This window comes from Hevea brasiliensis, chromosome 17 (assembly GCF_030052815.1).
Source record: "Hevea brasiliensis isolate MT/VB/25A 57/8 chromosome 17, ASM3005281v1, whole genome shotgun sequence".
Taxonomy (NCBI): domain Eukaryota; kingdom Viridiplantae; phylum Streptophyta; class Magnoliopsida; order Malpighiales; family Euphorbiaceae; genus Hevea; species Hevea brasiliensis.
Window position 1 is genome coordinate 2,291,779 of NC_079509.1, and position 25,655 is coordinate 2,317,433.

The 25,655-nt window shown below is 34.2% G+C and overlaps 4 protein-coding genes across 9 annotated transcripts; all 4 read right to left on the reverse strand.

Moving 5' to 3' along the window:
- Window positions 1-6,606: 6,606 nt before the first annotated feature.
- On the reverse strand, window positions 6,607-9,349 carry LOC110661253 (G-type lectin S-receptor-like serine/threonine-protein kinase LECRK3). Its single transcript, XM_021819845.2, has one exon. The coding sequence runs from the start codon at window positions 9,276-9,278 to the stop codon at window positions 6,801-6,803; it is 2,478 nt and encodes an 825-aa protein (XP_021675537.2). The 5' UTR covers window positions 9,279-9,349; the 3' UTR covers window positions 6,607-6,800.
- Window positions 9,350-12,382: 3,033 nt separating this feature from the next.
- LOC110661300 (G-type lectin S-receptor-like serine/threonine-protein kinase RLK1) lies at window positions 12,383-14,891 on the reverse strand. Its single transcript, XM_058139634.1, has one exon. The coding sequence runs from the start codon at window positions 14,812-14,814 to the stop codon at window positions 12,436-12,438; it is 2,379 nt and encodes a 792-aa protein (XP_057995617.1). The 5' UTR covers window positions 14,815-14,891; the 3' UTR covers window positions 12,383-12,435.
- A 748-nt stretch (window positions 14,892-15,639) lies between these two features.
- LOC110661250 (uncharacterized) lies at window positions 15,640-18,866 on the reverse strand. Its single transcript, XM_058139635.1, has 6 exons — window positions 18,178-18,866; window positions 17,919-17,986; window positions 17,517-17,584; window positions 16,384-16,729; window positions 16,057-16,130; window positions 15,640-15,940 (listed from the first exon to the last, which is right to left on the reverse strand). Exons 1-6 carry the CDS (start codon window positions 18,478-18,480, stop codon window positions 15,909-15,911), a joined length of 891 nt encoding a protein of 296 aa, XP_057995618.1. The 5' UTR covers window positions 18,481-18,866; the 3' UTR covers window positions 15,640-15,908.
- A 464-nt stretch (window positions 18,867-19,330) lies between these two features.
- LOC110661298 (octanoyltransferase LIP2, mitochondrial) lies at window positions 19,331-25,613 on the reverse strand. Of its 6 annotated transcripts, none has more exons than XM_058139641.1 (3): window positions 25,263-25,613; window positions 23,919-24,498; window positions 19,331-19,473 (listed from the first exon to the last, which is right to left on the reverse strand). In XM_058139641.1, the coding sequence occupies exons 1-3, from the start codon at window positions 25,263-25,265 to the stop codon at window positions 19,424-19,426; spliced, it is 633 nt and encodes a 210-aa protein (XP_057995624.1). In that variant the 5' UTR covers window positions 25,266-25,613; the 3' UTR covers window positions 19,331-19,423. The 6 variants fall into 6 exon arrangements, with proteins under 6 accessions (XP_057995624.1, XP_057995619.1, XP_057995621.1 ...); XM_058139636.1 differs by lacking the exon at window positions 19,331-19,473 and adding an exon at window positions 19,480-21,463; XM_058139638.1 differs by lacking the exons at window positions 19,331-19,473; window positions 25,263-25,613 and adding exons at window positions 19,480-21,463; window positions 24,857-25,249.
- Window positions 25,614-25,655: the final 42 nt, after the last annotated feature.

A 25,655-nucleotide genomic window follows, 5' to 3' on the forward strand; every position in this document is an offset into this window, starting at 1 on the left:
ATATTCACCCTTCTCCTTTCCAATGTATCCATAAGTTTCATTAATTTTCTTGTAAGTGATCCTATTTGTGATTACGTTGAAAATTAAATTTGACATAAATTGAATATATATTTTTTTTAATTTTAAATCATCAATACATTGTAAGTTTAATAATTTCTAATAATATGTGTAACACCCTCACCCGACTACAGTGTAGCTGAGCGAGGCGTGCTACATTCGGTGCTGGAGCACCCTATCTTATCTTACTTTATTCCTTTAATAATTTGACCTCGTTATATTTTAATATTAATTATTTTTAAATGGATAAACCAGCAGAGTTTCCCCTATTTTATTATCAGTTGGCGTACTTCACTATTCACTTACTTGAAATTTTCAATAATATTTTACAATAAAAATCTCATCTATTATTCTCATAATCATCTCACAATTCACATCTCATTCATATATCTTAATTTCATATTCATTCCCATGCATTTCCATTCATGCACAATTTGTAACACCCCTGATTTTTTTTTATATATTATTATTGGGCTTCGTGTAGGTATCCTCAATCCGCGGAAATTCGACAGTTGTCCGGATCTGTGAATTTCCGCCGCATGCACTACCTACCGGAAAAGTCTCCGAATTGGATCGAGGTTTTGGCTACCCCATCATTGTCATGCATCCCGAGCGCGTTCCCGAAGTCGGAATCGGCAAAGGTAAACCCGAACCCTGCTTTTTCGTAATTTTCTAGTGCTTAAATAGGATTAAAAATCCATAAAATATTCGTGGTAGCTTAGAAAATTACGATTCTTTTTGCAATAGCTTAGTAATATTGCTAAGGACCGCGGGGCAAAGTTTTATAATTTTTAGAGCTTGTTTGGGCAGTTTTTGCAAAAGTGATCAATAATAAGGACTAAATTGAAATTTTGCGTATTGTGATGGATGACTGATTTGATGGGCCCAGGAGGGGCTGTGTGATATGATTGAACTGTGGATATATGGATTGTGAATATAGAAGTGTGTTTTGAGCCATTTTGCAGGTTGGGTAGGTCCTAGGTATAGGGGAGACTCTGCCGGATTTTCGGCACGACTTAGGACGTATTGGTCTTTTTCTTTGTTTGTATTGAGTCAAATTTATTAAATGATTGTAATAAAATTGTCAGGTGAGCCGATAGCCTTCTTCCTCCGCAGTGACCATCGTCAAGTCTGTGAGTAAAATATTAATTTTAATTGTAATTTCGATATTATTATATGTTCAGCATGCCCATGCATCACTTATATGCATATATTTATGTAGTTAAACTCTAGGCATGATTTATGTTGCATTGATAACTGTTAAAGAGCCATGGATGTTGTTGTGGTAATTTGGAGCAGTGTGCGTGCGTTGGCGTGCGTGTGATGTGGTGTGGACTATGGATAGGACGGGGTAGTCACGGCTTGAGTAATTCGCTGGGACCCGATCCTTCGAGGGGTAGTCACGGCTTGAGTAATTCGCTGGGACCCTCGATTTGGTTATTAAGTGGAAGTCCGAGCTTGAGTAATTCGCTGGCACCAGGTTGGATTTAAGAGAGTCAGATGGGGATCAGCTCCCATATGTTATGATTGATACTACAAGGCGTGTGAGTGCTCCAAATTACCTTTTTGATGTTATGATGTGAAAATGTTGTTGATGTTGCATTTCACTCTACATGGTGCATTAGTTTTAGATAGTTATAGGGATTATGGTTAAAATTGATATTTTACTCTCTGAGTCGAACGCTCACTCCTGTTCAAAAAATTTTTACAGGCCACAGGAGGATAATTTTTGAGGTTAACCTGCTTTCTCCCTCGCAGGTCAATTATTACTGTTTGTATAAACTTATTAAATCTTAGAATTTCCGCATGTGTTAGAAATGTTTATTTGATTTGGGTCTGTAAACTAAATTATTATTTTGGGACCTGTAAACTTAATATACTATGGATGTTTGATGGATTGGATGAGGGAGCTGAGCTCCCATTTATTATTATGTTGATGAGTATGTGGAGGGTGAGCTGAGCTCCCCAATTGACTATATATTGTGTTTACAGGTCGGGTGAGTCGAAAACTCTCCGTTGGTAAGTCCACTTTATGGCTGGACTCATTCAGCTTGAATATTTTACAATAAAAATCTCATCTATTATTCTCATAACTCATAATTCACATCTCATTCATATATCTTAATTTCATATTCATTCCCATGCATTTCCATTCATGCACAATTTATATATATAAATTCTCAAGTTTCATTAATTTACATGATTTACAAATTAATTACAGTTTTATAATCTATATTTCAACATACAATTCATAGTTTACATTATAAATAATAACTAATTATAATGTACAAAATACATAATATGATCTATATGGGCCTTATCTACATGCATTGCTGAGGAGGTGACAACCTTGAACACTCTGCAGATCAGAATTCCAAAATCTCTGTTTAGTATTCGCTGGGCTTTAACTTCAGTACCTGCGCGAGGAAACAAATCCATCGCGCTAAGTATTGCTGCTTAGTGGTGCAATAATATAACAAGGAAATAATATAACAAGTAAAAATAATTGGAGCATATTTTCTATACTCAATAATTTTACTAGGTTTATATGAAATTTTTCATACAATATATCTTTTTTCGTCATTTATGTTGCTCTCTAGAATCACTTCTTTCATAAGTTTACGATAATCATTTATATCATGTACAAATAAATCTAAAATTTATATTTATACTTATATTCTTATGAAAGTCACATTTGTAATGTTATTTAAGTTATAATTCTTCTACTAGTCTTTTTATCACTTCCTTGATATTTTCTAAGTTGTTTACAATCATTTCGTAATATTTAAAATTTTTTGAACTAGTTTAATTTACTTCAGATCATTCTAAGGAACAAATTTTTGGAGCTAATCTAATTTATTTCAGAACTTCTTCTCATTTATTTACTTTCTAATATTTTTAATTGCTAATATTCGTAACTTATTTTAATAAATTAGATTGCCCAAGTAACCTACGACAGGCTGACTAAACTGGATAACGGGTCGTTGGCACTGGACACCGTGGTGCCTCGAGCCGTCATACTATGGGACGCGGAACGTCAACCATATATGCAGTCAGTATGGCTAAAAAGCCATGATAACATATAGTCGGGCATTAAAGCCATGAGTGCGGGCATAAAGCCATCAGTACGGGCATAAAGCCTTGAATACAGGCATAAAGCCTTTTGCAGTACTGCTATAACAATACCCTATTGGCATGCCAAACATCCAATCAGAAACACATGTCTAGGCAATACAAGGGCACATAATATCATTAAATATTAATATATTGTGTTTTATGACTTCATTATTTCATGACAAATTCCATAATTTATACATTCATCATAATATTCATACATTCCTTACATCATTCGTATTGATCACAATTCATTTGATCTCATGTACCATTCACATTTAAAACATCTTTCCTTTCTCTTTTGATGGGAACCTAAATCCCAAATGGCACTTTTATCTCATTTATATATTTAACAATCTATTCATGTAAATTACATTTCATACTTCAAGTTGTATTGCTAACATATTACGAACTCCATTGGTGTTGGGAGTATAAATCTCAATTAACTATTCCAAGTAATCCATGAACATTTCATGGATTCCAAATTTCATGCCTTAATTTCCTCTACCAATTTAGTTCTTACACTTTGTATCTTTGTATTACTATTCACATTACTATTCACTCAAATTATTGATTTTTTAATACATAATAAATTTATTGAACCTAAGTTCATCAAGATACCACATTTTGCATTCTAAAGTTGTTGGTATTAGTTGCCATACCATTTCAAAGCTTAGTGTTAGTTATTCACAATTTTCAGATTTCAAGCACTAATTTTACTATTTCATTGGTCATTTGTACAGTAGGAATTTGACAAAATTGTCTTCATGAAAGTTGTTCCTTATTGTTTCTAGTTACATTTCTTTTTTGAATCACTCCATTTGGAGTTTTATAGCTCAAGTTATGGTCATTTTACCATAATTGGCCGGATTAACCTGTACCCAGATTTTCTGGGCAATTTGGTTCTACCAGATTTGGTGACCTAAGTTTGGTTGGCAATTTGACTAGGTTATGGTCAGAATTTGGATTTGTGTTCTCCATGAAAGTTGTAGGACTATGTCTCATCTTTCTGCTGGTAAAATTTCAGATCAATTGAACTTTTCTACACTAAGTTATGACCATTTGAACAAACACTATTTATTTGGTCATTTTCCAGGGACAGCATATTGGTCACCCAGATTAGGGTAATTTTTAGGTTAACTTGGTTTGGTTTTCTGAGCAGGTTTTCTTCACCAAAATTGTACCATTATGTGTCTAGTTTCATGTCCAATTAACCTTGCAGCAATTGAACCTATACAACTCCAGTTATAGCTGCCCAAACATGCTGGACTCACATCTAGACCTGTAGGGCACTCAAGGCAGCACACCCAACCTCAATTCTCATGGCACAATTCACTTCAATTCCTCATTATACTTAGCCAGATGGTCCTTAATTGATCATTAAAACTTCACTTAACATTAAAATACAATAACCCTTAATTCATCATAAACCCTAACCCTAACAATCCATCACTTCATCTAACATACACAAATCAACATCTAACTCTAATATGGTTATCAAACATCATTCCCAAGCAACTTAATTCAATCAAATCAACAATTCTCAACCTTCCCCCATGGCTGCCAAAAATTAGATTGTTCCTAACATGCATATTTTCTTCAAATTTTCTCCATTTTCTAACTTAACTCAAAATTCAAATAAAAAATATAAGGAGAAAAGTAAGAGATTTAGCACTAACCTTGAATGGAGTCACTTCTAAGACTTCAAAACTTCACTTTCTTCCTTTCTTTTTGCTGTCCAAAGCTTGCTTTAGGTGTAAAGATGAATTTTTATGAAGGGAAACTAGAGTTTTGAGGTGGTTTTAAGGGTAGAACACAAGCTTGAAGTGTGCTCCAATGGAGGTTTCTCTCTTCTCTCTTTCTCTTTTTCTCTTGTTACGGCTGATTGGGGAAGACAAGTGCAGATTGGTTTTTCATTTTGTCTCTTTTTTATTTAGTTTTTATCCCTTTTAAAAGGCTTGTTAATTTGTGATTGGGTGGAGAGTGTTTAATGACATCATATAATGTCATAATTCCTAATTTCTTTCATTTTTCTTTCTTTTTCTTTTCTACTCATTTCCAATTCAATTTTTAGCAATATTTATTTATATTTTATGTCATAATAATTATTTACTTAACTGGACAAGTCGGTCAAAAATCATCTCTGAAGACGAAATGACCAAAATGCTCTCCGTTTGGCTTAATAGACTAAAATTGTCTGTACCGATTGAAAAATTTTCTAAGCCTTTTCTTGGCATTCTAATGCCATAGAAACCTGAATGACTCTTCTCTGGAATCCCAACAATTATTTTATGAATTTTCTCTTGGGTCTAAGGCTCCTAGTTGCAAAGATCGCAACTTCCCACTAGGTTACCCATCACTAGGGCACCGGCTCATTTAACTTGTTTGTATTTTATTTCTAAAATTTTTCCTAAATTTTTCTTATTAATATTTGAGTTAATTATGATTCCTCACTTTAGTTTAAATATTTTTCCAGACGTTCTAGCTATCCAGACCGACACCGGTCACTGGAACAATATGTATTCATTATATTGTTTTTAATTAACAACAACTCTATTTAATTTTTATAAGTTAATTTTATTTTTTTAAAAAATCTTGTACCAATTTATATTTATTTCATATATATTATTTTTATAAATTATATATTTTAATTGGATACTTAAGTTGAATTTATGTTCGTCACGGAAGAGTGGAGCATATATCTTAAAAAAATTAATTGAAAAAATTTAATAAATTAACCGATTAAAAATTCAAAGGGTGGAACGTGTCAAAAGAATTTGACAAATTAATTTGTTGATAAAAATTTAAAGGGTGTAATATCTAAAGAAAATTTGATAAAATTTTAAGAAGACGAGGCATTGAAATATGGTGCTTTGAGAAATATATTGTAATAGAGAGATATAAATTTATTCTTTAAGTTTAAACTTCTAGATTGAGTGGCGGCCCATGGAGTGGCGGCTTGGCTTAGGCCTATTGTGTAAAAACAGGTAATCCAATGTGTAAAGTGCTAGCCGTGACCAACATGGCCGTGACCAATGAGAACGTTGATTCTTCTAAGTATGGGGTATTGTTATGATTCATTGCAAGAAAAATTTATGTTCCACAAAGTATGAGATTTCAATGTGGGGTATATATGGACTTGGGTTCTCCCATCTCAATAGCTAATTTTTGGAGTTTGAGATGTGGTAATAATTTGATCAACACTTTTTCTAAATTTAACATGGTATACCTTTGGAATTCTGCCATTTATTAGTTGTATATTTCAGTATAATATAAAGTATGTATGTACTTATTCAAGCATCAAGTTTAGTAGGTTTTCGCATGCGAGGGTGTAATTGAGAGAAAAAAAACTATTATTGAAACCCTTATTTATAAACTTAGGTTTTTAGAATGAGTGGTACACACTGAAATTAAACTTCAGAACTGCAATGTCAGGTGAATATTGACAATAGAAAGTAGTTTACTTGATAGAAATGAACTTCTAGGATTCTAACAAGGTTGTATTAAAAAAATTATGTTATGCAATGCATTCGAGAGAATATTAAACTACTTGGTGGGTGGTCAACATGCTTGTTTCATCTTATAACTGCTGATTAATGTATAAAACTAATGATCAGCTGTGAACATCACTAAAAGGATCCAATTGAACTAATATATGATGATGGATTTGGAGGAACAGAAACTTCCACAGCTCCTTCAAGCATTTGTGTGACTTTCTTCATTGTAGGTCTTAGTGATGGATCCTCCTGAATGCACCAGATTGCAATCATCACAAACTTCTCCACATTCTTGATGTCTTGCATTGCCTCCTCATCATTCTGCATTAGCAAATTCACTTCCCCTGCTTTGTAGCAATCATAAGACCAGTCGGCCAGTACCATCTCATTTTCATCCTTTACCTCTGGTTCAAAATTTTTCCTGCAACAGATAAGCTCTAGTAGCAGAATGCCAAAACTGTAGACATCAACCTTGACAGTAACAGGCAGGTTCTTAAACCATTCAGGGGCTACATAACCTTTGGTTCCCCTGATTGCAGTTGCAGTTCGAGTCTGGTCCGCCTTCAAAAGCTTGGCAAGTCCAAAATCAGAAATCCTTGCGCTAAATGAGTCATCAAGAAGGATGTTCTGAGGTTTGATATCGCAGTGTATGATCTGAGTGCTGCATTCTTCATGCAGGTAGAAGAGTCCTCTTGCAATCCCAAAAGCTATCTGCATTCTTTTGTACCAACTGGGTCTTGAATTTCCAAATAAGAATTTTGCTAAATTGCCATTGCTTATGAATTCATATACCAAAAGTCGATGTTCTCCTTCATTGCAGAATCCTATTAGATGAACTAAGTTCTTATGATTTGTTCTGCCAATTGCTCCCACTTCTGTTTTAAGTTCCTTCTCATTTTCTCTCATCATTGTGTCCAGATTCTTAACTGCGACAACAGTTCCACTGTCAAATGCTAGAAGTCCTTTATAAACTGTTGCGAAAGCACCCCTACCGATTTCTTCCTTGAATTTATTTGTGGCTTTTTCTAGTTCACTGTAAGTGAAACTTCGCAGATTTATTCCTTGCACCGTTGTTTCTAACTGAATCTTCTTTGTTTTCCCATAACCAAAGCAGAACACAGCCAGAAAAGCACCTAGCAGTAGCAGAAAGTTAAGAGACACTGAACTACTTAACAATAGTGACACAATGATGAATAAAGCTGAATGGTTGTTATTTCTTGATGAATCCGGCTTCAAATTTGAGTTGTCTCTCACTTTTATTAGAGCTTTTCCTCCAATGCTGGAATCAAACCTGCCATTTGATAGAGGAATTCTCTTCTTCCAACATTCGCCATTTCTGAAAATGGCCACGGCGCAAAAACAATCATTCAAGCAAGCGTTCCTGCACCAATCCTCACTTACTGTCTTGAAGTGTCCATAATCAGAAAATGGCCAGTCTGTATTCTCCTTTGCTTCCAGATGAAAAAGATCCGCTGCTTGTGATGCCTCTTCACAATTCTGTGAAACAAATTCCTGTTTGCATCCCTTCATGACATCATCTGGATCCAGAAAGGTATAACCCGGTGGACATTTGCAATTTGGTCTGTGGTTATCTCCAAGACTGCAATAGCTGTTGAATCCACAAGCTCCACCGCCTTCATTTTCTGTAAGTTGCAAGCAGATGTTTAAAGGTAAGAATGATACGGGGGACCACTTCATAGGCCACCCAGCATCACGAAGACTCGGGTGTTTCGGGTACACATAATGCCTGAAAACTCCATCATATTCAAGAATGGCTTTATGATAGAAGTCTTGAGTTGAAGGTACAATCGGGGACAAATTCGTAAGCATGGTTTTGTTTTTCGCTTCAAGGTAAATTTCACCAGACTGGTTGAAGATCACCCGAAAGCCACTGCCACCAGTCTTAGATGACCAATAGCAAGAATCATCATAATCAAATGGAAAAGCTGTGGTACAGAGCTCGAGATTGCCATCAGATTTTAATGTAAATACAAATCTTCCGGTCGAGTAATTCTTGGTTGAGTAACGAGCAATGAGTTTGCTGCCTTGAATTAGAGTTTGTGCGGGCAGTATGGTGTCAGTTGGTTGGCTAAAGCTGTCCCACAAATTGTCTGAATCATAGTTGGCAAGAACGAAGTTTCCATTGTCGAGCATGGCTGCAAAAGCGGGTCTGCGGCCGGCAGTATCAGCTCTCCATATGGATTTGCCATTTTGGTCATTAAGCACTAATCGGCCGTCTTCAGTAAGCATTACGTTGGAGCCTCTCTTCACTGGATTATTCCTGTTGGCAGACCAAACAATGGTTTTTTCAGGTATTCTGTCGAACCAGATGGCTAGTAAGAAGCAGCCATTTTCAATTTTCTGAAAACCGAATGCAAATTCACCAGACGGTGATGGCCAGGAAGTGTTGTCATCCAATGCAGTGAGAGATAAGCCTAAGGAAATAATTTGGTAGGACTGAACAGTGGTTGAACAAGGTTGTGTCAGCAGGAGAGGAAACAAAAAGCAGATAAGCCGAAAAGCCATGACACTATCGAAAAATTTTCTTGGAGAGCAAACGTTATGCAATAGAAGTACAAGGGTATTGCGTCCGAAACACTCGATTTGCATTCAAAGTACAGAAAAGTGGTCTACACTCCACTTTGGTACGCTGGGATGGGATGGTTTCAAGTTTCTTAGTAGAAAAAATGATCGACTTTGCGATCTTCCATATATTCTACCAAAAATAGAGACAGTGGCTCCTATAATGGCTCGATGTTAATGAGAAAACAAAGTCAGTCAACGTAGATGACTCACTGCAGGGAAACCCATGCCAAAGTCAAATGCCAGTTCCATCAATTCACGGACTCCGGCCTAGCTAGGTTGTGTTAATGGTCATATTAATTAGCGGATAATCTTGATTTTTTTTTTTCCAATTTTTTTCCTGTACACACCATTTGAATTTATTTTTATACAAAAATTTAATTTAATTTTATTAAAAGAATTTAATTTTATAATAAAATTTATGCGTTCAATATAAATTTTAAAATAACATAATTTAAATAAATTATACTATTCAAAATAATTAATAAATAAAATGAATATTTTTTTTTCATTTTAATTATTTGTAAAAATAAATATAATTTAAATAATAGTATTTTTTTAACTTTTAATAAAAGTATTTCATTATCATTTAATTCTGTCAAAATTATATTACTTAAAGCATGAATTTATTTTTTAAACTCATGCTTATGAATTTTAACTCAATCTCAGGTTGGATTTTAAATGAATTAAAAAAATGTTAAGAAATAAATTATGTTAAATTTTAAATATGAGAATTAATACATAAAATTTAGATAAATTAATTTTATTCTTTTCAAACACGGAACAGTATTGTCTTTATTATTTAATTTTCAACTTGTTTGATTAACCTCAACATGAGAAAAAGATTATAAAATATTTTTAGTATATATAAAAATAATATTTTTTTCTCTAAAAAAAATAAATATATTTTATAATATAAATAATAAATTTCACGTAATTATATATATATAAAAAAAAAAAAATCTCTCCAACTTGAGTTAAAAGTTTCAAACTGAAAGTGACCTTGGAAAATAATTTCTTAGTCTTTGAGTGACCTGGAACACGAGTCTGCAATTTCTGACTTTAGCCCATGGTTTCACATTGACGCTCAGCTTTACTTCAATTTTTCTATCATGGTCACTTCTTAATAAATTAATTAATAATTGACAGGAAAAATATATATATATCTCCCATGTTGAATGTTGATTACAGATTTCCAAATCTCTGGGCAATTAATCGGCACCTTTTGATTATAATTTACCAATTTCATACTTTATATTTTGTTTTTAGAGGATTTGGGTAAATAATAAATTTACAAGAAGGTAGTTACAACGACGAGAGAGTGATCACTGGGGTTTATTGCCATTGGTGCCAATTTGATAGTTAGGATCATCAGTTTGATCAGGTGGCCAAGTTTATAAGGATGAATATTATTTGATTTAAAGTGAATAAATTGAATTAAATTATTTTAATTTAATAGATTAATTTAATTTTTAAGATAATTCAATTCTCTTTAATTTTATATTTTAAAAATTTTAATTTAATTTGATTTAAAAAAAAATAATTAAATAGAATTGAATTAATTAATTATTTAATTTTATTAATTAATAGATATTAAATTAAAATTAAAATCAGGCGAAGTAACTTGAAATCCGTGCAAGAACATTTCTATTTGCGGGCCAAACTATTATTGTCTTGTCAAACCATTCATCATTGTAGTTAGGTTGGCGAAAACCTAAAGCAAAATCACCACAAGGAGAAGGCCAAAAAGAATTCTCACCTGGAGAGAGTGATGCACCGCCACAGGAACATTGTTATTGTAATTTAAAAAATAAAGAAATTAAATAGCACACGATTACAACAAATGGAAAATGCAACGGCAAATGAAAAAAAAAATTTAAATCTGAATCAATATATAAAATAATTAATAAAAATTATTAAACAAAGAAATTGTAAAAATTAAAAAAAAATTCTAGAGAGAGAGAGAGAGGCCCAGTTTGCCTATTGATTGGATAAGGTAGGCTATATTATTACAACATGTATGGACTCGTTTTAAATAAAAAGGAAATTATAAATTTAATATTTGACTATTCTCTTAATAGTATATACAATTCTTGTATTTGAATAATCCAAATTTAAATAATAAAAATTTTATTTATAAATATAATTTTTAATTATTAAATCAAATTATTGAAATTAGAATCTAACACTTCATAGATTTGCTAAAACCAATGTTATTAAATCTGATTTGAAAGTTGACTCGACGAAGAAATTAAGTGAATAAATCAATAGTTTAACTAGTGGATTAATAATTTAATAAGTAAATTATTAAAAATTAACTAAATATATAAATTAATTAAAATTAAATTAAATATAACAATTATTAATATAAATAAATTTAATTAATTAAAATAAAATTATATTTATTAAGTTATATTTAATAAATTTTAATTGTATTTTTAAATTTTACATAAAAGTGTTAAATAATATAATGTATAAAAATTTTTATAAATGTATTTTTTTAATATTTATAAAATATTAAATATATATTAAAAAATAAATATATTAAAATAAAAAATACATAGCTACCAAGTTAACTCAATTGATTTTGATTTTAAAGATTTATTTATGAGGTTTTAAATTTAATTTTTTATTAAAAAAATGAAGATTTTATTAAATAATTAAACTGCCCAGACCAATTGAGTAATATCAATTTACTAGATCAACCGTCGAGTCGATCGAGTCACTCTAGATAATTTTTTTATCTAATTCAATTATAAATCTAGACTAATTTGAAAGCTGATTTATTAATTCAACCGACTGATTTAGTCTGAGTTTAATAATTATGGCTAAAAATCATTGATTAAATTGCGTTTTTATAGTTATTTAAAAGATGAATATAGAATGAAAATATTTCATTATAGAATGAAAATATTTAATTATGAGACATTCATTTCAATTATCATTCTATTCTCATAGCAAAGTAACCATGCCAAAACACAAAATTGGCCCTAGATCAAGTAAAAGCAAGCAAGTCATTATTAAATTCTTTATCAGATAGCCATAGCAGAAAGTTTCAACATGAAATTTTTTATCTACACCGAGATATATAAACACCACATTAATAAAAAAACTATATATATATATATATATATATATATATATATATATATATATATATATATATATATATATATTACTCGCTTCAACAATCAGCACTAAAGGAGTAAGGATTTGGGGGAATAGGAACTTCAACAACTCCTTCAAGCATTTGCAACACCTTCCTCATGGTTGGTCTAAGAGATGGATCCTCTTGAACACACCAAATTGCAATCTTCACAAGCCTCTCTAGGTTCTCTCGGTCATTCATGGCATCGACATCATCTTCAACCAAGATATGAAGTGTTCCTTCCCTACAGCTATCATAAGCCCAATCAATCAGAATCATCTCCTCACCATCAGTTTCTGTATAAACACTTCTTCGACAATAAACAATTTCCAGCAACGTGACACCAAAGCTGTACACATCAACTTTCACAGTGATAGGTGTCCTCATAAACCATTCTGGCGCAATGTACCCTCTTGTGCCCCTAATGGTAGTGCGAGTGTGGCTCTGATCCATCATCAAAAGTTTTGACAATCCAAAATCTGATATCCGAGCATTGCATTTATCATCAATTAGTATATTCTGAGGCTTTATATCGCAATGAATGATAGGGGTGTTGCTGCACTCTTCATGCAGGTACAGAAGTCCTCTTGCAATCCCTGAGGCCATTTCAATTCTTAGGCTCCAACTGGGCTTTGATTTTCCAAAGAGCATTTGTGCTAAGGTGCCCTTGCTCAAATATTCATACACCAACAAACGGTGGTGTCCCTCGTCACAAAATCCTATCAATTGAACCAAATTCTTGTGTTGTGTCCGTCCAATAACATGTACTTCAGTTTTGAATTCTTTCTCACCATTTTGAACCAAATCGTTCAGTTCTTTGACAGCGATTGCACTAATGGACCCTATTTGCATCTCTCCCTTGTAAACAACACCAAATGCCCCTCTTCCAAGTTCTTGCTTGAAATCATTTGTAGCTCTTGCAAGCTCTTTGTATGTAAAACAATGCACATTTGTTTCCACAGAGATCCTTCCCTGGCCATTTTTTCTAAGTTTCCTTAGGTAGAAGAAAAACCTGAGACAAAACACAAAGTTGATAAACACAGAGCTACCCAAGAGAACAGATTCTGCGATGATTACAGCCCTCCAGCTTTTCCTCTCGCCTGGAAGAGAATTATATTTTTTAATTTTGACAAAAGCCTTCCCATCAACACTTCTATCGAGTCTTCCATTCGAGAGTGGTAGCTTCTTCTTCGAGCAGCTACTGCGCCTAAAAATTGCAACTGCACATAGACAATCATGCAAACAAGAATTTCTGCATTCCTCCTCTCTGGAAGGCCTAAGCAGCTCATAATCAGATTTTGGCCAATCAGTATTATTAAGCTCAACAAAATCAACCGAATCTTCCATGGAACTAAGCCAATCTCCTTCACAGCCTACTTCAGAATCTGGTTTGCAGTTTCCATGCTCATCGTTCGAATCAAGCAGGGAAAACCCCTGCGGGCAGGTACAGGCTGGCCTTTGCTTATCATTAAGGCTACAGATGCTGTTGTATCCGCAAGCTCCACTACCCAAAGTTCCATTAATTGCAGTACAAATATTTTCCGGTTGAGTGAAAATAGTGCTCCAATTTGTACTTCCTGTGGACCTTTTCGGGTAAGAATACTGGGCGAAAACACCATCAAAATTGAGAGTTGCTCTCTGATAAAAGTCTGAAGACGGTACGGTCACTGTTGAGAGGAAAAATCCGTCACCGCCCCTTTTCAATATGTACAAGCCGCCTGCAGCGTCAAAGACCAATCTATAACCAGAATTTGAAGAATTTCTGGTGTCAGAGGTTCTGCTAACATAGTATGCATCATAAGCCAATTTGGTTTCCAAATTTATGGGATTAAGCAAAAGATTTCCATCTTCAAGCAAACGCAACTGGAACCTTCCCTGTGAGAAGTTTGTCTCCGTTCGTCTAGAAAAGAGCACACCGCCAATCTCCAATGATTGAGTAGGCAAAAATGTATCCGTAGGATGGTCAAAGCTCTGCCATAACACACCATGACTTCCATTTTGAAGAACAAAGTTGCCATTATCTTCCATAACACCATGAGAAACTTGGCCGTTAGTGATGTTGGAGCTCCAAATTTGTTCACCTGTAGGATTTCTAGACACAAGCCCGTGGTCAGCAGTCAGCTCTACCTTTGATCCACTTGGAGCAGGATTATCTCCATTTGCATACCAAACAATGGTTTTCTCAGGAATCTTCTCACACCAGACAGAGAGTAGGAATAAATCCTTGTTTTCAAGTTGTTGAAACCCAAATGCAAAATCCCCAGAAGGAGACAACCATGGAGAGGCTCCACCACCCGCAGTAAGGGCTGCACCCACAGGGAAATTTCCAACAGTTTGAGCAACAAAGGAAAATGGTAACAGAATTGTTAGTAGTAGGAGATGATGAAAAATGGCAAAACTCATTTGCAGAGCCATTTAGATTCACAGAGTTGAAAGAAAAACAAGCAGGAGAAAGATGCTTGCTGACACTGACGCTTCCACCTTGAAAAGTCTTCAGTCTTCACCGCACGGAAAAAAGTCCACCACCTAAGGAGATAGTCGAAAAGGGCAATTAACCCTTTATTCCAATCTATAATTTTCGATGATGGATTAATTGCAAACAGCTATCTTGGTCTATGATAATGGATTTATTTATTTGTCCAATTATACATGTTGACTGTTGTATGCATTTTTGTTTCCTCAGCAACCCTGAATTTTAGGATTAGGTGATTTAAACTTGAGTATTACTTGGATTAATTGTAAAGTATTACAATTAGCCTTGTTTGATCAGCTAGTTTCTCTTTCACACATGCTGCTTAGAGAGAGTGATTTTCAGAACGTATGCATAAGTTCATTAAAAAATTTTCACTTATTTAAAATATAAAAATAATTTGTATCATTTAGAAATGTAAAAATCAAACTTGTTATTTTCTAAAATTATTTAAAATGGGACGTGTCATTTCTCTTTTTTCTCTCTTTTATTTTCTCCATTTGCATACCAAACTAAAACCTACATGCATAAGCTATGGTCCTATTTGTACTGGTAAGTTGCACTACTAGATAAAGCAAAACTTTCTGTAAATTTGTTTCCTTATCACAGCATCTATTTTTCTAAGTCGAAATTCCCACATTTCTTGTTTTGCAAAAACGTAATATTGACTTTCCTCCAAATCAGTTGCAGTTTATAACTTATATCATTACCACATGTTCTGAACATCCAAATGCCAAACCATGGTATAGCCAAAAAAAAAAGAAAAAGAATGATCTAAATCATAAATTAGGAAACTAGGGAAAACATAATTATTGTTTTTAATTCAACTTTTATTACAGAGAAGTACTCAATCAGTGCACTGCTTATCTTGGTCAGGATACCATATTTATTCTGCGTGAGAAAATGGAACTCCAGAACCATAAGCAATGGCACCGCATTGAAAGAAAGAAAAAAGGAGGAGCATACATTATTGAGGCTCTTATGACAGTAAATCATGTTATCGCCTCATATATCCTCACACAGCTTGGCTACAGAACTTCTAATCCAGGAAATATTTGCTTCTCCTCATCCCTACAAAATAAATTATAAATACTTAAATATTGATCACTGATTTCTGAGGAGACTGGTGAACACACACACACACACAGCGCCAAACAGAAGAGCATGTAGACGCACAGAGAAATTACCTAATGCTCCCTTTGAGTGATGTCCTGTTCCCTTCTTTGGTCGTCCCCTTCTCCGCTTTTGCTTTCCCTCATACCTTCATAATTACGTTATTGTTATCTATTACCAACTCAAGATCAAAAAGAACATTCCAAAACCAAACAAATAAATATGTAAAGAAAAAACCAGAAGTTGATTGAATGAAACAAAAAGTCAGTTCAAAATCTAGACTTCTTTTCTATTTGGTCTGATACTTTCATAATCATATGTATTTATTTATTTGGAACTATGTTTATGGTCAAGGAATCTGTTTTCAATATTTTGAGAAGCAGAAATTAAGTGATACTCACTCGATAGGCATTCCCCCTAGGAACAAATTTTCACCACTTTCTTGCCTTTGCAGACCATAAATGATTGGAGAAGGGAGGGATGATTCCTGGTTTAATAAACAATTGATGCTCTTGCTCCTCTGACTACCATCACATTCATTCAGATTCTCTTTCTCAGGCATCAATGTAGTCTCCCTCTTTACCAATTTATCAAGCATTGATGTTGTGTCCAAATTTACCCCTTGCTCAGGCATTGTTGTTGCGTTGGCATTTCCCTCTATAGCAGCAGGTCTTTCTTCCTTTCCTGCCTCCATTCTTTCAATTTTCAACCGATGGTACCTTCTTTTCTTTAATGGCAATTCCCTTTCTGGTTCAGAAATCCTCAGCATAGATTTTTAGTGAATTTTTAATGAGAAAATTGGAAGGAATGCAAGAGGAGAAGAAAAATAATAACTCTGCTTGAGAAAAGCTCATAGAAATGCATTGTAAGAAATAAGCTTCAACCTAACTAGCTTCATCTTTCCGCCAGTCTATGGTACATAAAGATGGGTAGCCTATTCAACCACTTCTGTTGAAACAACCTATATTGGCCTATCTGGATATATCCATAAAGCCAAAGAGTTCTCTATTCTGTACTCAAAGAACAATTGTGTCTCGTTCACTTTAGTTTGATCAGTCTTACGCTTTCATGAAGGCAAAAGTAATTGCAGTTATAAATGACAGAACAGAACATAAAAGAATGCCAAAACATTAAGAATACATAGTGCTAGAATATGCATAAAAAAATTTGCAGCAGCACAAACTTGTGGCAGTCATGAATTGTACTTCACATGATTTTAGATATGTGATAGATAAGCACAGGTTGGCAGCCACACAAATCAAGCTAATAATATTAGCAAGATGGCTTTAGCCTGTTAAGTACTGTGTCAAAAACCAACATAACCAGCTCTATGACCCTTTTGCATAAATGCTCAGGATGACACAATATGCAAGCACTACAAGCCTTTATACATCCAACTGTTGGTGGCCATGCAGTTGCTCTTATTGCATCAGTAAATCATGTTGGATATATATACATTAGATTCTGCATCATCTGGAATAACAGGTCAAGTGATTGACATTGCTCTAATTACAAGGGAAGGGAAGTCGTTCACCTGGCCGAGAGGAAGTTGCTTGGAGTGCAAGGACAATTTTAGCTGAAAACCTGGACCAATCTTCTTCCCTATATTTCACCAAAAAAAAAATCATGCTAATGAATCAATAGCTGATAAAGTTTGTCATCAAAATTTAAGCCTCCATGACAAAAAAAGAAAAAATAATGAGAATTCTTTCTTAAATTTTTCATCAACAAAAGAATAATTTAATCATGAAGCATAGATTGAAGGGATATATCCATAAATGAATCAAATTGAAAAAATCCAAAGATGTTAAGGCGTGTTAATGATAAATAACTAGAATATACGCATGTCCTCTGAAATAGTGTTAATAATTAGCTTATATGTGATTGATATGATATGAAAGGAATATAAATGTTGAAAAGGATAGAAAAAGTTTACCCACAAAAAGTTCTAGACGAATTTGATTTTCTGCCTCCATTGCCAGTTTCTTCAATTGTTAGGGACACCTAAAGCATATACATGGTAAGATATCTTTGTACATGCTAATCTTTGTCAATTGAATCAAATTCGATCAAGCACCATTAAGCCCAAGAAAGAAAATTTGATGACAGCAGAAACAATGATGAAACCAAAGGGGCTTTCAAACTTAGATTAAAATGAAATCCTTGAAAAAGAAGAGGTAAATTGAAGGACTAACTACAAGGCCAGGCCTCTCCAACTTGTAATCCTCTTTTCCAGTTTTCTGTTCTACATGATTTAAGGATTTTGTTTCACCAGATGGTGCCAGCTGCGACTGATCGTGCAATTGTGCTGCTTGAGTATCTTGATCTGAAAGTTTTCTCAATGGGCAGGATGACCATTTAATGAGCCGATTCACCTCTTCAACCAAGAAACGATCATCAGAGCATTGACCTCGTGAAGGAAAATGGTTGCACCTTGAAACAACTTCAGGTGGCAGAGGTAGCATAGAACAGGACATCCGGTTGTTCCGAATTCTCATCTCAAGAATTCAGAGGAATTATATGAAAATGAATAGATGACTGCTTATCGATCAGATTGTGAAAGGGATTTTACCACAGTTACTGCAAAAGACTATCTTAACTAGCCTTGACAAAATACAGAGGAAGAGAGTACCAAACTGTCCGTTACATGGAGATAATCAGGCCATCAGCTACGTGGAGCTTCATTCTGCTGCATTCATTGCACGTGTAGTACCAAGACAATTTCAGTTTGGGATTAACCAAGGTAAATGACAGTGCATGATATTGCGCGTATTCGCGTGTCAAACTCTTGAGAAAGATTGATCTCATCTTCAAGATCACTAGAGCACCACCTCTTTTCAGTGTTAATTGGTACTCTCCTCCACCAAGCTTCCTTGTGTAAATTTACTACAACATTAATTCAAGGTTGGAGTTTGAAGATTGTATTTCACTTTGGAAACAAATTAATGTGTACAGAACACCCATAAAAAAAAATCATGTACAGAACAAATGGTATGCATGACATTAAAAGATAATTGATAACTTGATGTATGATCACATTTATGGAGTTAGAAAATTAGTTGTTCAGATAGGAAACATACCAGAAATGGTCAAAGAAAGGTGAAAATGAGAGAAAAAAAAAATGAAAAACCCTGAAATAATACTTTTCTGCATCCAGACCACATAAATTTTAGTAAGTAAACTCAGAAAGGTGGAATTTGCAAGATTTTTCCTGGTATCATTTCTTCACTATGGAAACTGGAAAATGCGGAAAAAAAAAAGAAAGAAGAAAAACAACAACAACAACAACAACAACAACAACAACAACAACAACAACTATTGAAGAAGTAATAAAAATGAACTTCATACCTAAAGAAGCTCTTGACGTTTTAAAATGAAAGTATGCCATAGCTCCAACTCCAAAAACAACAACACAACACTGCCTTGGCATGACAAAGCACATCAGCTGGCTTTGCAATCCCAAGTAGATCTGTATTGCCAATCAAGCATTTCTGTTATATGAAATAATCAAATTTTGTTAATATGAAGTTAAAATTGGATCATCTTTTTATGCACTAAATAAGGTATGGCATAGCGAAAGTTCTTGGCAGTTTCTATTTACATGCTCAACATAGTCCTCAAACAATCTTATTTAACTTGGATACACCCTCCAATCTAGAATTATACACAGCACATAAGACAGTAAAAATGCATTTTTTTTATTATTTTTTATGTTTAAGGTTCAAATGGCCATTACACTATGACAATGAGTATAAAGAAACTTCCCAGCTTTTGGTCTAAAATGCCTCATTTTTATTTTAGATTCTTACAAGAAGTGTAAGACTTATGCAAGCCATGTTGAGAGTAACACCTCTCAATTCAGATCTGCCAAAGGTTTGCTTGAAGGGACATGCAATAATTCCAATGAACATTTAGAGATGGCAAGAAAGAATGGTACAATCAAATGGCCCACCTCCTCAGATTCTTTTTGGTTGAGCAGTATATGGAGATCCAGATGGAGGTGGTCGGAGAAAAAGGGGAGTACTAGTTAATTGAAAAGATACATTTGTATGCCATCATGAGGCAAAACTTTCAGCCTAATTAAGTTGAACCTTAATCATTCTACTATAATTATTCACAATAAGGCAATTAGTTGAAACATGAACAGATTCAAATAGGTAAAAGTCAGTGTATTCTAATTGTAAAAATAAACTTATGTATTCATCAAGGGTATCAGAATAAGTCAATGCAAGATGATGTCATGGTTAGCATTTCTGGTTATGCCACATGAGGTTAAATTATCAAGGATCATTTTAAACATTGCAGTTAATCAGACTGCAAATGCAATCAAGTCAAATAATCCATATGCATGCAGAGCTTAGGTGCAAACTACAAAGGCACACGTGGTGATAAATCAGTCGAGTTTAATCTGAGGACCTGATAAAATCAGTGCGTCTATCAGAATCAGAAATTAAGATGTCAACAGTTCACCTTTGTTCGGGAGAGGGCAGAAAATGGGGAGAATGGAAAAAGAGAGGAAAAGGGACAAGGGGCCCACAAGTGTGTTTCTAATCATGTGAGCCCCACAACCTATTTCCCTTCATTTTCCTCCCATTTTCCCTCTCCCAAACTGAGCCTTCATAAAAGCAATCAAGATGTCATGGCTTTATAATGTAAATAGCAAATAACCAAAATAGGAGAAAATGAAATTATTGAGTAAGATGATGAACTTAAGAACATGGACACTCAAAGAAGCCCAAATGTAATGGATCAACCCGACTGAAAGGATGCGCAAATTCTAATAGCACAACTGCAGATTTAACATATGCAACCCTCAATATTCATTGTTTTTGTGCCAAAATAATTTAAAGCATCCATCCCTGCATTGCTCTTCACATGAGGCCACATGAAAAAATAATAAAAGCCACAAGAGAGAAGTTCCATATTCTAAAAAATTTTAAATCAAAAGGAAAAGATGAAGAAGAATAGTTATAAGGTCGAAAAAAGAAGAGCAAAATAATCAGTCTCCAATTATAGTAAACTGATGAATCTTTTGGAATGACTGATTCTATCTCTAATATAATTTTTACAGAGTTCATGTAAATACAGCTCTATATTACATCCTCCATAATTTTCTATTAAGACAGAGACTTAGGGGAAAAAAATAAATTACAGATCCATAGCATGTAAATGGAAAACCAAAAACAACAAATAAGAAATGTATAGGATGCAATTCTTCTACCTCTCAAGCAATGAAACTAAGGAAGAAAAAAGAACTGCAAAAATTTGGAAAAAGGATGAGTTTCTCTTTCTTTTTGAGATCTCCACAAGAAAACTATTGATGTTGCTTGTTCTGAGAAGGGTTTGAAAGGCTTGGTGGTGCCTTCCTCAAACTTGTCTCCAAAGCATTCTGGGGATCTTTAATAACTCCGCTTAAATTTCCTTCATTTGATGAAAATGAGGAGATAGATACTAGCAGTCTCCTTGGTTGATTTCCGTTTCCTGGATGGATCTCTCTCTCATAGTGGAGAGATAGTAGAGAAGACATGAGAATATGAATAAGAATCAAGGCTAAAAGAACAATCAAAATTCTACTGTTTCTCATGTTGTTCTGTTGGGAAGAAGAAGATACGGTTATGTTTTGGAGGTAGGACATATGATGACATCTTCACAAGGAAGATGGCAGAGCATGCTTTTTACAGATAGTTTGCAGTCAAGTCTAACTAGGTGTAATATATAGATGCTACTTAACAACACCTACATTCTCAATAGACTTTGTTTGGTAACCACAGACAAATAACCAAGATAATAGGCAGAGACTTTACAGTAACAAACTTAATTCCACTGTTAAAACGGGTAGATCTAAGCAACCTCCAAACAAGGTCAGCAATAACTGGAACAAGAATGTCCCTAAACTCAAATTACAGTAAGGAATTCAGGTAGAGGAACATAACAATTTCACAGCAGGTCAATGAGGCATCCCAGAAGTGCATGTTAGGAATTCACTTATATCCATGTTTAAACTGGTAGAAACATAACTCAACTGGTATCGGTCACCGTAACATTTTCCTTATGACATATGCCATGGAGATTTATTTCAGTATTTTAGTGATTGTCCTTTCATTCTTTAATAGGTTGGAACTTGGAAGCTGCTGATCATGTGATACTGAATTGAGTATTATATTTTTCTGACTTCTGTGCCGTCCCTCCAACTATTAAACTTAATTTCTCATGTGATAAGTCACATGAGATCAAATCAGTCATCCATTTTCTGTCCTTCATTGTATAATAAAGCACCAAATGGTTATGCACCTCTATTTTAGGGTAAAAAATACAGCTAAAATTAGCTCAGCAAACCTGTTTTCCAGAGCATTAATCAGCCATTATTCTTCTAGGAAAAAACCTTGTTTCTCTTCCACTTCTTATCATTTAGGACTTACACCATTTTGACTTGGTTTCCATCAAATATTTCCCCAAAGATGATCCCTTTTACTGACTCTTACAAAGCTCAAGTTGATATACAAACGTAGTGTCAATGCTGTTTGCCTCATGCCTCAAACAATATATTAACCTTTTGTGCTCTCTAAATTTAGCTGGCTTGTCAGCCTTTGACAAAATCTCTTTTTGGATTCATAAATATATTTTAATTCAAAATTCCCCTCATGGCCACTTGTTTTCCTTCAGTATCAGAGATGAATTTAATATAGAACAGGGATTTAAAACATTAAGACATAGTAAAGAAGTATCCACCCGTCCACCGTCCATCAGCATTCTTTGAAACATAACAGAAAAAGATATTCCATCAGCAATCTTTGAAATATAATAGAAAATGATATTCTTCCAAATTTAGCAAGCCTTCACCCATTAAACTATGCGATTTGGCATCACTTCTAAGTCAATTCACATTATTCAGCTTATTGGAAGTACTTTATTCCTAAAAGTTTCAACCTCATTGCCTTGACCTAAAGAGAGATGATCATAGGGGCTAAAGAAGAAAATTATATTGCAATATCTGATCAAAGAGTTGTTTGAATGGTGCTGTGATGGTCTCATCACCTAGGCGCATGTCGACTGAATATTCTGTGAAGAAACAAGGTTTCTGTTAACAGGAATAGAAGATGAAGTACTAATTTTCAGATGCGTTGAATGAAAGAATACTGTAAAATTTGTGTATAAATGGTACAATCGTGGACGTATATGATGCATAATTTGGAGTATTTGAGAAAACATTGGGAAGATTCCACTCATTGAAGGCGCTGATCCTGGATCTAATATTATTACTAAAAGGTTACTAAAATGAGACCACCATCACTATAAGGTCATTACCCCCAGTATGATCAACAAAGGACCATCACTTTCCATAGGAGATTTCAATTACCTTCACCCTATACTAGTTACGTATCATTATAATATAACCACCTAAAATGACACTAAAAACTTTCTCTTGATGATCGTCTATCCCCCCCTCCCTTCCACCCCTCTCCCCCCCCAACAAAAAAAAAAAAAAAAACACCCTATCCTTGAAAATTAATTAACCATTCTTAAATCCCTATCAAAATCAAATAATGTACTTAGGTGTTGCAGAATCCAAAAGTATTCAGTTTCTGATTACAATTTCTAACACACATGTAACACATCACCACATATCTCTAAAACAGATTCAACTTTCAAACACAGAACAACATCTAAAACTTCAATTGATTTTCCTTCAAGGAATAAATCAACTATACAGGGAAAAAATTACATGGTTTTTCTATCATGAGTGTAATAACTATCTCATTCAGTTTTCTCATTATATGACAACATCCAAGGATTAGTAATCACAAATTTTTCACTTTTCCATTATCTGACAATACTGAACTATTTTCCTTCCAAATAATACTACTAAAACCAAATAGTCGAGCAAAACAAGAAATCAACTGCTCATGAATTACTTCATCAGAAGGAAGCACAGTACCTGTCTCCCTTCTCAAAGATGTAACTTCCTTATCCACAATCCCACAAGGTACAATATGCTTAAAATAGTTTAAATCAGGATCAATGTTAAATGCCAATCCATGAGAGGTGATTCCAGATGATATACGAACTCCAATTGCACCAATCTTTCTATCTACAACCCAAACCCCTGTCTGACCCTTTTGCCCAGCACAAGCTTTGACGCCATATAGTGACGCCAATTCAATCATAGTCAATTCAAGTCTCTCCACATAATTCCGAGCACCAAGTCCAATCTCACGAAGAGAAATAATGGGGTACAAAATGGCCTGATGGGGACCGTGATATGTAATGTCACCTCCTCTTTGTGTATAGTGAAGTTCAGCTCCAAGCTTCTGGAGTTCAGATGTGGGGATCAATAGATTATGATCAGTCCTCCTCTTGCCAAGGGTATATGTAGGTGGATGTTGCAGGGACAAGAGTGTATCAGGAATTTTATTAACTTTCCTGTCAGAGACCAGCTTTTCCTGCAATTTCAGTCCCTCCAAGTAGTTTACCGTTCCCAGTTTCCAAACCTGAAGACTTCGTGAAGATCTCATTCCCTGCAAATCCATGAAATATAATTAATTATATTCTTGATTTCATTATCACATGGCATCTTTCAAGTTATTGAGAGATCACATGGGAACCATTTTCCAATGTGGACACAGGCATATGATTCGCCTATTCAAGTTTTATAGATCTCAAAACAAAGAGCGAGTGACAACTATCCAATAAATGCAAATATTCAAAACCCAAAATCCATAAAGGCATTTCATCAAACAATTGGTGGTTAAAGCCTTTGAACAGGAGACAACTCTAGCGCACCAAGGAATGAGATAAAGTGATTAGTAATCAGAGAAAAAAGAAAATAACATTATCATATTGAAATTTGCAGAAAGAGATGCGAAAAAAAATTACTCTACAGATAAAAGAGTTGAATTCAGTAGAACTGAGTAGCGAGCAAAGGAAAAACAAAGGACGCTAAGATGCTTATGCACCTGAACCGAAACAGCAGTCCCTTATCTGTTAGGAAGTGGCCAAAGGCCCCAGTCGGGTATTTTCGAGTAACACAAGATAGACGGGTTTATACTCGGATTTAGAATACATTTGGGTTTATATATTAATTAAATTTGTGAAATGCGCCGCCGCGACACTTCCGTGTAAAGGAGATTATCGCATACTATTTTTTGATATATCAATACAATTTTAAAATTTCAATATTAAAAAGGAATATCATCAAAAATAATTAAAAGAAATAACTCTGAAATCAAAATCCAACATTTGTTTCAAAACCCATATTGAAATTCCCGAAAAACAGAATCACCATCAATAATCTGAAACTTCCCACTTGCTCATGTTAAACAAGGATGAAACAAAGACATTGAGGCTGTAATGAAAAACATTCTTCAATACACAGGGCATAGATTCAGGTTGCCAGGCAAGTCATGTTACTAGGAATCACTCGCTATTTCATGAACAATACAGGTGAATTTTTCAACCCCCCAGTCCATAAACTATGAACCAGCAAATATAAGTTTTTTGCTCAAGTTTGATGAACTCAAGTGGGTTTTCACGTTCTATCCTTGTATCTACTCATTCCACCATCCAACTAATCTGATTTGATTCTAAGTTAATATCAATTTTTCTCTAAAAAAAAAAAAACTGCTAAATTTTTTTTAAACCAATCCAAATCAAAACCAAAACCTAAAAACCGTTG

Excerpts from the sequence above, each read along its gene's own strand:
- LOC110661253 (XM_021819845.2), bottom strand. The coding sequence starts at position 9,278 with ATGCAAATCGAGTGTTTCGGACGCAATACCCTTGTACTTCTATTGCAT.
- LOC110661300 (XM_058139634.1), bottom strand. The coding sequence starts at position 14,814 with ATGGCTCTGCAAATGAGTTTTGCCATTTTTCATCATCTCCTACTACTA.
- LOC110661250 (XM_058139635.1), bottom strand. The coding sequence starts at position 18,480 with ATGAGAATTCGGAACAACCGGATGTCCTGTTCTATGCTACCTCTGCCA. Across the intron at positions 17,987-18,177 it reads TGGAGAGGCCTGGCCTTGTA|GTGTCCCTAACAATTGAAGA; the intron begins GTTAGTCCTTCA and ends TATATGCTTTAG. Across the intron at positions 15,941-16,056 it reads TCACTCAAAGGGAGCATTAG|GGATGAGGAGAAGCAAATAT; the intron begins GTAATTTCTCTG and ends TTTATTTTGTAG.
- LOC110661298 (XM_058139636.1), bottom strand. Across the intron at positions 21,464-23,918 it reads ATCTTTGAGAAGGGAGACAG|GAAACGGAAATCAACCAAGG; the intron begins GTACTGTGCTTC and ends AGATCCATCCAG.